The sequence below is a fragment of the Psittacula echo genome (genome assembly GCF_963264785.1).
Source record: "Psittacula echo genome assembly, chromosome: 5".
Lineage (NCBI taxonomy): Eukaryota > Metazoa > Chordata > Aves > Psittaciformes > Psittacidae > Psittacula > Psittacula echo.
In genome coordinates, this window is record NC_137739.1 from 21422454 (window position 1) to 21433244 (window position 10791).

Here is a 10791-nt window from a genome sequence, read left to right on the forward strand (position 1 = left end):
TTTACTTTAGATTCTGCTATCTTTGAAACTAAAGATAAAAAAAGTGTAATTTTATAACCTGAAATCCAACAGACCAGCTGCTCTAGCTAACACATAATCAGAGAGAATGTCAGCCATCTTATAATGCATGCTCTTACTATTTCAAGACAATTCAATATAAAGCCTCTTCGTTTGCACAAGCAGAACCATCACAATGGAGTAACAAACTTATCTACGTGCTAGTGAAGTAACATAATGGGAATAGCATTTGATACCATGGATTACACAGGCACATCTTACGGAAAATTCTCTATTCAGGCGACTCATGCTCTGTAGGAAACCAAGCAGATTTCTCTATTCAAAGTCACGGTAGTTAAAGAAGCTGCTCCTTTATACAGTTACAAGCACATACATATCACTTAATGATGCTTATTTTCTGTAGCAATCTATAAAAACACTTCTAACTCCAGCTGCTCTAACACATTTAGCAATGAAAGATGGAGGGGAGTTACTTCCTTTTCATGCTGTTAACCTTAGTTCAGGTTATACAGATTGTGGCCTTGCAATGAGTGGACAATGAAAAAAAAAGGAAAAAAAAAAGTTCTCCTTTCTTGCTGAAAATATTTTGTTTTCTTTTAAAAGAGCTCTGTCATCAACTAAGTCAAGTCACGTAAGGACATGCTGGTTTTCTCCAAGATGTGAGAGAATCTACTTCAATGCTCTGTATCAGGAATGATTAAATAAAGTTATTTGAATTGATACTGTCAGGACAGATAGCGAGCCTAGCCTTTTTCCTCAGTACCTGCTTCAGATATCTGGTGCTGGATAGTAGCCAATCATACACTGAAATATCTACAGACTGACTAGAAGCATTATGCATTATACATATAATACCAAACAGAGCAGCATTTTATTGCAGCATTTGCAGTTCTTGTAGTATTTAACATTTCAGCACTGCATCCGTATTACTTTAGCTGCAGTAAGATAAATGGCAAAAATAACACCCTCAATACCGAGGCACTGTTAAGGTGATCAAAATAATATGCTGAGAAATCATGTTTGTCAGCAACTGTTTCATGCTTTCTATCAAAAGTTAAATATTTTGTGAGTCATTAATTATTATTCATCTTTCCAGAAATCACTCAATCCTGTCAATAGAGTCCAGTTATACAAACCTAATTTCGCAGTGTCTGGACTAGTACAGTTCTCTATGCATTTAGATTATTAACTTGTAAAATAATTGAAGAGCATCTCAAAGATTCTGCTGCTAACCACGGACTTGTCTTTATTTTGACTCATTGTCCAGTGCTTGGGAGACCTCACAAGAACCTTTTTAAAGCATCTATTTATTGGTCTTCTGCATTGTTACAAAACAAAGCTCAACTCTGCCCCAACTTCACACACCATTATGACATGGATCATTGACTTTAGGTCTTCCTTGTAGGCTCCCTTCCTGGCCCATTCACTCATGAAAGGTTTATTGCTCACTAGTTACTGATGTGCATCTCCTGGAAGCCGCAGGGCAAAATGAGTGTCCTGTGAGGACCATCTACCTTGTCAGAAAGTCGTGGGACAAGCATTTGTTTCGAAAAAGGAATTCAATGCCAGCTACTGTGCAGGTCTAGCACGTAATAAACCAAATTAGATCATTAGAACTCTTTCAAGAAGGGCTTTTTCACACCACTTGGCACAATAAAAGGCCTCAAGAATTGTCAAAGATAAGGTCAGAGATACCTCGAGGTCTCACTATTTCTCGTGGTCTTGCTTTCAGTTTTTTACACAGACTCCTGGTTTAATTACCTGCAACCAAATCTAGCCTCTGCAATGTCCTAAATGGATGCACAGTTTTTCCTTTGCTTAGTCCTTTACACCTCTCTTACAAACATCTGAACTGGATGTGGCATTCCTATCCGTGAACCGCAGCAGCATAATCACAGATTATTAATGGCTGTAAATGACAGCTAAATAACTAGGATGGACATGAGAGAACCTGTTCAACAGTCTTGACTTTGATCAAGATTTATGTCAGATCAGCTACCATATTCATTCTTAAACTCTAAGGCAGGAGATCAACCTAGAGAAAGAATTACTTACCGGATCACATTTGATAACTTGTGATAGGAAGTGTGTGAGGCATTGATAGGAGAGGAAAGTGTTAGTGTTCCCCAGATGCAGGCCTTGCACAGCTGCTACCACACTGCCAGCTGCAATCATGGAAGGTGGGTTTGAAATAAATTTAATATCTGTATGAAGAAAGGAGAGAAAAAGAAAAAAAAAAAAATACTGAAATGATTGCTTTAGAAGCCTGCCTGTACACATACACCCTGCTACCAGCAGGGCTTCAGCTGCCAAGTATTGCATCCAAGAAGGTAGGGAAAACTGGGAGCAGAAAGGTGTCTCCCGCTCTAAACTGTTACAGGTCCAAACCTGTAAACACTTATCCACAGGAGCAACTGTACTTCAGCAAATAGCCCTTCCTAGCACTGAGCCTGGAGGCCATTCATCACTCGGAGGGACTTTTATCATAAGCAGGGCCCCTGTTCTTCAAATGTTAAAATACTTTGCTCATGTGAATAATGCCACTACAGTCAGTGGCACTAGACATCCAAGAAAACCTGTTTGCATTTGTGTGTGATGGGATCCTAGGTGAACTCTAGTAAGTGCTCAGGCCTTTTAAAGCAGAAACCTTTGCACTGACAGTCAAAGAAATATAGCTTTAATGAACAACATCCACAAAAAAGGAAGAGAAAGACCGCATAACCCTGTCAGGAGGCAGATAATCCATATTTAAATTAAGGTTTCATCTTCAGAATGCTTTGTCTCAAGCTAGTCTCTTGTCAGTGGCTGCCATCCATCCTGGCAACAGGGATTTAATGTAAATGTGGCATAACTAAGTGATGGGGGTCCCAAGAATTGGCGGACAATCAGTTACATTCTGATGTGACACCATGCTGACAAGAGGCTGGGCCCCCTTCCAGACTGCATTGCTGTAGGTCTCTCCACAAAGCCACTCCCATGATTCCTTAAGGGGCTATCTCTGCCATTTAGCATGGTTTTCATTTGGGTTTTTGTTTTGCTTTGTTAGTTTGGTGTTGGTAGTTTGGTTTTTTTTCAGTAAGAATAATTCACATTTTAATGCCAAGAATTTTTCTGATGAACATGAGTGCATTTGATCTGGGGCAGTGTACACCTTGGAGGAGAATCAGAAACAAAGGAAGCAAGTGGCACAAGTAAACATCTAATTTTGAGGAAGAAAAGGAAATGCCACATTGTACACCAGAACCTGAGACACATTCCTTCAGCTTTTATCAGGATACAGCTTCCTCTGGGTTGAAAAAATATAAACCATCTGTCAAACCCTTGAATGAAATCAAAGGAACAGACAGCTTAGAGGGCTCAGTGGAACAGTTTTAAGTATTAAATCATGCATCTCCTTTATTACGATAACTTTTGTGTACATGTTTTACCAGTGAAACTAAAGACTTTGGGACTCTGTGAAAAAAGTCCCCTTTCTGAAACTATTCAGATACCTCTGATGCTCCATTGTAGCCCTGACCAATACCTACCTTCAAAAGGGCATTTTACCCCGCACGCTGCAAACCTTCAAAATTAAACTGGTATGATGAACTGTCGCCAAACTTATGAAATGCCCTGCCAGCAGAAAGGCAAACTTGATCTGAAATAGCCTCATTTATGCTTGAAATGAATTTAATTTATCCCCTTTTCCTAATCTGTCCATTGCCGGGCGGATATTAAATAGACCCATCTAGCAAGCTTCTGTCACTCCCAAAAATCTAAGTAGTCCAGACTACTTGCTGACACTACACACATAGCAAAGCCAGTCCCCTCACTGAAATACAATACACAGTTGCAGGTAGGCCTCAGACATAAGGGATTTCAACAGGCGAGCATTAATTCCACTAAGCTTGGGCTGCTCATATGGGTAGTAGGGTGGCAGCGTGTTTGCGACACTTATTTAGTGAGCTCCACAAACAGAACATGACCAGAATGTGTTGGTTTAGTAAGTCTGTCCTGACAGGATCCTGTTTGGGATTAATATTTGCATCCTTCTTTTAAATGGAGCAGTAAACAAGAACATGAATTCATAGTCACACCCTCATTCTTTCCAAGGTGGAAAAGTGATAATGAAGTTTAAATGACCAGTTTGTGTCTGTCCCTATAACCACTCCAGAGAAGCAGCATGGACTGCCTTTTTGTTGCAACTCAACAAGGAATTATTTGTGGCAGAGGCCACTAATTTCAGCATATTAATCAGGGGGCCCCTCTCGCCTGTAATTGGATGCCCCCAAGTGAAGAGTGTGGCATCATTGTCAGCCTTCATCGCCTCATCTTGCGCTATTGAGCGCTCAGGAACAAGGGGGCTTCGGTGAGATGAATTAGACCTGACACAGCCACAATGGGGTAGGGGGCCCCATCAATTGAAGCACACATCCCCAGTAGCCTATCTGAGACTTCATCCAAAAAGAATAAACAACTTCAGCGTTGTTAAAAAGAGAGAGAGGGAGAGAGAGAGAAGGGGGAGGAGAGAGAAGAATGCCAGCCACCCTGAAGGGAGGACAAAGCAGGCATATAGGCGCTGCAGCGCTTTAAAAAAAATTCCTAACAAGGCGAGTCACCCCTTTTCCTTTTTAAATGGAGCAGCAATTCCATCCGTCTGGAGAGCTGGGGGCTATGAATGAAAATCTTTTCATTGAGGCAAATCAAAACTGTGAACATAAATCACTTGCTGCAAGATGCAACAGGTTCCAACTGGTCACATACCTTGAGACTTACAATTTTGTTAAGGCTGGAGAATAGAATTGTAACATGTTCGTTTCAAAGGGGGGATCTTTCTTTCTCCATCCCAGAGGAGGAAAGCAACAACAATAATAATAGCAATAATAGTAGTATAAAAGGAACCTAGTATGTTTTGATAACCAGAGGAACATAATGAAATGCTGAAGCTCCAATATTTGTTGCTATTCATTGTTATGCTTGTATAGAGCTGCAGTTCTCCCTCAACACTGGTCTTAACTTGGGCCAAAAGAGCTTCCTTTTGAGCTCTCCCTGCCTTGCTCGGCCATGCCAAAGCCCCATTCATTAAGCTCAATTATGTGTTAACTTCAAACAACCCTTGGTAATTTTTTTCTTCTTCTTCCCTTTGCTTTTTTGCCCGAACCTACCACAGCACAAAGACATCCTTTGGTGAAAATGGCATTTTTTTCTTGTTTTTTTTTTTCCACAACTAAACCAAATCAAACAAATCCACTTCTACCAGACAGACAACTGAAGAGGGAGCTTAGAAGGAATTCCCCTTTAACTTCACCTTGCAGCGTAACCTTTTCTCTCTGGAGCAAACACATATATACACATCTAGCAACACTTCCATAGCCTTCACCTTGTGAAGACGACTTTCATTTTCTAAGCAAGCATTATTTTGCCAGCTTTTCTTAGGAGACCCTCTCATTTACAGCAGAGGACACAGGCTGAACTTCATGCAAAGTATACACTGTACTTGCCCCTGAGGCCACTTAAGTGAGTGTCTGTGTTTCTAGTGGACTTTGGATCGGGCCCCACAGCATCCAGGCAATTTGCAGTCCATCTAGGTTCATTTTGGCAAGGGGAAATACAACACAACCCAGTAACAGGCAAAGCAAAGTCCAGGTGATACTTAAGCCACATGTGATCTTCACTAGCCAACAAAGAAGCCATGAGGAAAGCAAAAGGCGCAAGAAAATCCTGACATCCAGAAAGGACAATAAAAACACAGAGCCTAGTGGCAGCCTTCCTGAGTGCTTTTTCCCTAGGCAATATCCCAGCTTCCGTAGGGAACTGAAGAGGTCCCCAGTTCTGGTTAGCTCAGCACTGCAGGGTTGTTTAAGAAACTAAGTAAAACTCCCAGAACACGGTTCTCATTTACTGATCCATTCTCCAGCTGTGGTGTGTAGCACTGTTAAATAAAGTCTCTGGATGTGCTTCCTAAAAGAAACATAACAACACTGACAGTAGATCAAAGTACTGGACTCTTAGCAAGTCTCCAACCTTTGAACTACTCTTGTTTTCATCCCTGTCACTGCCAGCAGAACAACCTAGGTTAAACCTCCCCATATCCAAAGGAGAGTCCAGGTAGCTGCTCTTTCCAGCTAACAGCAGAGGAAGCTTTGGGTGGGACCTGGCACAGAGAGTTAGGTCTGATATTCCCAAAATGTTAGTGTGAAGCTGTCTGAAGGCTGTGGTGCTTCCAACACCAAGTATTATTCCAAGCAGTCTTAACTTACAGACTGGCTGCCCGCTGGGCTGGTGTTAGGCCCAAGATGAAGAGCAATGCCACTGTTTATGTATTTCTCTTTTATGACTCGATTGTTCTGTCTTTAGGCCTTGCAGTAGAGCCGATTCTGTGCAATAAAAACTTTTCTTCTGAGTGCCTGCAATCTTTCTTCCATCTTTTTATATACCAAATCCACCTCTGGAAAACAAAACTACGCAACATTAAGCCATGCCATCAGACAGGTCCCACCAAGGTTTTTAAGTGTGGATACCTCCCTACTCAGCATCTCTGGAGGCCTGCACGTGGCTTCAGTGCAGCACATGGTCAGCGGGGTCCAGATGGCAGTGGCTGGGTGCTGTGCCAGCAAAGCCTTAGTGCTGCATGGCCTTCCTCCAACCCACCAGCCACCAAGGAGGAGGACGGGAAGGCCAAGAGGCAGCTTGAAGAGGGAAGTTTTAATCCCCCACCATGTAGAGCTATTCACAAGCATAAAACCTCCCTCTGCTTTTAAAACTTCATCTTAAGAATAAACCTATGTGGGGAGGGATTCCCCGTGCAGCTCCCACACACAACCCATTGTACAGAGGCGAAGGAATCCTGCCACAACTCTACAGCTAAGCCGCAAAGTGGGGGGGGGGGGGGGGGGAATGGGACTCCTCCCGCCTCGACAGCAACATGCACTCTGCTCAGAAGCAAAATATCTTTTCCAAAGCAAACTTACCTCTGCAAAGTAATCCACGTTCTACAAGCAAAGGGCAATAACCAGGGCTTAAACTACCTCCCCACAGCTCATTTTAAGTCACAGCTACGGGAAGCTGTACAAACCAGGGGGTAGGGTGCATGTTGGGGAAAGCAACATGGTTTGCTTAACTTGCAGGGCTCATACCTGTAGCGCACAGAGCCACAAAAGTCTGAGCATGTTTACGGATGATCTGCTTGGTGTCCTCTGCGAGAGGCATTTTAGTAAGGAAATGTTCAATGAAATCGTGGGGGGTCATTGCAGCCAGATTCCATTTCAGCTTATTCACCAGAAGCAGCTCCATTTGCTGCAAAGAAAAGAAGGAGGGATGAGGGGAAGAAGAGGAAGGAGGGGAAAACGTGGTTAGCTCTGCTCACATCCACCCGGCCGAGCACTACTCGCGGCTGGGCCCCGGCTCTCGGCCGAGCCCGCTTCCCCGGCGGCGGGGAGATAGCTGAATGGGAGGGGGAACGACGGAACTACGGCGGGACTGAGGGGAACCCATTGTGGGGAGCCCCTGCTCGGGCAAGGGGCGCAGGCGCGGGGGGGAGGGCACCGGAACGCTCCTACCGCAGGCCCACCGCGGGGCCGCCAGGGGGAGCCCGCGCTCCGCCCAGCCGCGGCCGTCCGGGGGCCGCGGCCGGGGAGCGCTGGGTCCGTCCCGATCCCCGTCCCGATCCCGGGCCTCATCCATATCCCGGGCCTGGCCCCGCGCCCCTTACGGGGCTACAGCTTCCGAGGGCGCGGGGAGCGGCTGCCGCCCGCCGGCGATAGCCCCGTTGCAGGGAGACCGCCCTCTCCGGGGGCAGGGGGTTCCCAATCGGCGAGTTAGATTTGGGTTTTTTTTTTTAATGTGTTTTTGTTTATTATTTCCTTTTTTTTTTTTAATCTTTATCTTTCCTGAGACGATTAAACATGAAATTACCAGTAATTCGTCGGGCCTGATGGAGTTATCTGTATAAATGCACAGTTTTTCCGCGGTCAGAGGAATAGTTTCCTTCATTTTTGAAGCCACAAACATGCAGGTAGCTCCGAGCAATTGCAACCGACTTTTCTTGAGGGGTTCAAACGACAAAAATCTGTCCAAATAATTCATAGCCAAGGGGAAAACTTCTTCTTCGCACTTCTGCTCCTCACAAACCTGGAAGGAGAGAGAAATCGTTTAGGAATAATTTAATACGGGCGAAGCAGGCTTCCCCTCCCCTCCTCACCCCCCAGGCTTTGCAGGGCAAGGTTGAAGGAGACTAGGGGGGAAATTCAGCTGGGGGAAAACGGGTAAAGAAGAGGGAAACAGAGGCACCAAAGAAAATGAAAGTCACGAGTGACAAAGTGGGGAGAAATGCGGCGTTAGAAATCCGCAGGCGATTCGTGGTATTAAAAAAAGGAGGGGGGGTGTCGAAGAGGGGAAGGTCTGTCCCCATCTTTCCAGCCCCTAGAACCCAGTTTGAAAAAGGGAAGAAAAAGCGGAGGAAAACGCGACCCTCGGCTCCAGGGGATGGGGTGCAGAGCCGGGCCTTGCTCCCCAGGATTTACTTATTTTTGTCATCTGCTTTGCCGTTGTGCTGCCGATTTCCCCCCTCTCCGGTCGAGACACAAAGGTGGCGTCCAGCCTCATTTCCCCAGACGTCATCTTTTCAAAAAATATTTAAAAATATTTAAAAAATAATTCGAGCTCTCGAAAAAAGATGAAAATGAAGCGGCGGGGGTCCTTTACCGAGCCCCGGGGACGGGGTGCTGCTGAGGGGCTCCACGAAGCCCCCCTGAAGTGAAACCCACCGCCTCCCTCCCTCGCCCTGCAGCACAGCCGGGCGCGACATTTCCCAGCTCAAAGGCAGCGTGCTGCGCTTTCAAAAATTAATTAAAAATAGATCCTGGGCTCGCAGAGCTTCCGAAAAGGCACGAAAATGTAGCCCAGCTCCTAGGGCTCCCGAAGGGACACCCCCCGGGGGCCTCGCACCATGGGACGGGGTCCTTTCCAACTCGCTTTTCCCCGGCGACCCTGCAGCCCGGACGCCGCGGCACAAGCGTGTCTTTGAGGGGTGACTGCAGTTTCACGGCCGCTCTTCGTGCTGAACAAAGAAACTTTCACCCTGCAGCTCCCCCCAAAGCACCGCCGGAACCCCTCCGGCCGGTCCCGGTGCCCGCAGCCCCAGCGAGGTCCCCCGTCCCCGCTGTCCCCCGCAGCTCCCACCCTCGGCTCGGTCTCCCCCGGGACTTTCTTCGGGGTGAAGGCTGGAGTTTTTTTCGATTAATAAACACTTTTGCTTTGCAAATAAAAGAACAAAGATGGCGCATAATACTGGCACGGGCAGCCGCTTGCATACGTGTACAAGGATATTAATTTAAAATAAAATATATCCCCCCCCCCCCAGTAAAAGGAGCTGGCAAAAGTTCCCCCGGGGCCACCAGGGCCGGGGGTGCCGCCGGCCCGGCCTCTCCCGGCGATCCCTCAGGCCGGGACTGCCTCTCCCCGACGGCTGGAAAAGGTCCCGGGCCACCCCCGACTCCCGGCCCGGTGTAGCGTGGAGTTGGGGGGGGACGTCCGCCTCCCCTCCGCGGCAGGGATAAAGAACCGGCAATAGCGGCGGCTCCGAAGCCGGGGAACCAATCTGAGGGGGGGATTAATGGTTATGGGGGTGAAGGCAAGGAGATGGGGGAGCAGCTCTCCGGTTTAATTCATCTGGGTAGCGAAGCTTGGAAAGGGAAATACCCGCAAGATACAAACCTCCAACATCCAAGTGGCAACTATTTTCCTCATATATGGCAAGATTTCTTTCTGCACGCACTTGAAGTAGGAGACGGAGGGCGAGCAGGTCTCCTCCGCCTTCAGCATCGTCTGCAGCACCCTGTCATTGAGGAGGTTGGCATCGTGGTAGGCTCGTCGGATGGTCTCCACTTCGCAGCACAGCAGCTGATGTTCCATGGCCGCCTCCGTTGTCCCGAGTCAGCTCTCTGCAGCAGGGCTGAGGCAGGCGCTCCTCGCTCGCTCTTCTCTTCCCCTTCCAGGAGTTCCCTTGGATGCTGCTTCTGCTACTGCCGCTACAGCCCTCTGGAGGCTGCAAAACTTTCTAACTTCCAACAAAACTCTCCAGTATGGTCCCCGTGACGTTACTGTTGTTAAGCAGAGATCAAAGCACGGGAGAGAATGAGAAAGAGAGCGAGCCAAAAGCAAGGGGCAGAGCCCTAAAGCCATCCCATAGGCTTCAAGTCCTTCCCCTTTGCTTCGCTTATAGCGAGCAGGGTTCGATGCAAATGAGGCGAGGGCTTGCTCGCTTCAAGGGCGAGGGAGAGGTGGGGGAAACCCAAATTGTGTCTTCAGTGTATTATGCATAACTTTAAAAACGGAGCGGGTTCTGCAGCGGGAGCCAGATGATGAATGGGGCCAGGCCACACACAGGCACGCAGGGATGTGGATACAAGGAAACCTACTTAGGATATTACTGGGGGCACCAGGCAGGGGGAGCCGGGCAGCACCCTGTCCCTTATAGCCTGTTACTATTATATTTGTTATTGTCACAGACACGTACCTGCACGCTCCTAACCTTAACTCCCGGCCTTAGCAGCTGATCTCAAGGGAAAAAGCTTGCTCCCATTTCCTCAGCCCCTATGTTTTCCCAGCCTGGATGGTTTTGCTGCATGCCAGAATTGTAAAGGAATTATTGGGGTCTCCCCCTCCCCATCAAAATGGTGCTTTTTCTTACCTTCCTTATTTTTTTAGTTTTTCCTTTCACTTTAAAGGTTTTATCCTGCAGAAGGGGTACACACAGAGGTGGCAGGGGATGGGGCACCAGCTGATCCCAGCAGG

At 47.0% G+C, this 10791-nt stretch overlaps 1 protein-coding gene across 1 annotated transcript in view; it reads right to left on the reverse strand.

The window, feature by feature from the left end:
- CCND1 (cyclin D1) overlaps positions 1-9998 on the reverse strand; it is a gene marked incomplete at its 3' end in the record, with an annotated part of 13471 nt that extends 3473 nt beyond the window's left edge. The window contains exons 1-4 of the mRNA XM_080617434.1: positions 9712-9998; positions 7912-8127; positions 7134-7293; positions 2074-2222 (exon numbers count right to left, since the gene is read on the reverse strand). Of these exons, the coding sequence (XP_080473560.1) occupies positions 2074-2222; positions 7134-7293; positions 7912-8127; positions 9712-9909 (723 nt within the window). The 5' untranslated portion in view covers positions 9910-9998. The remainder of the gene's footprint in view (positions 1-2073; positions 2223-7133; positions 7294-7911; positions 8128-9711) is intronic.
- Between the last annotated feature and the right edge of the window lie 793 nt (positions 9999-10791).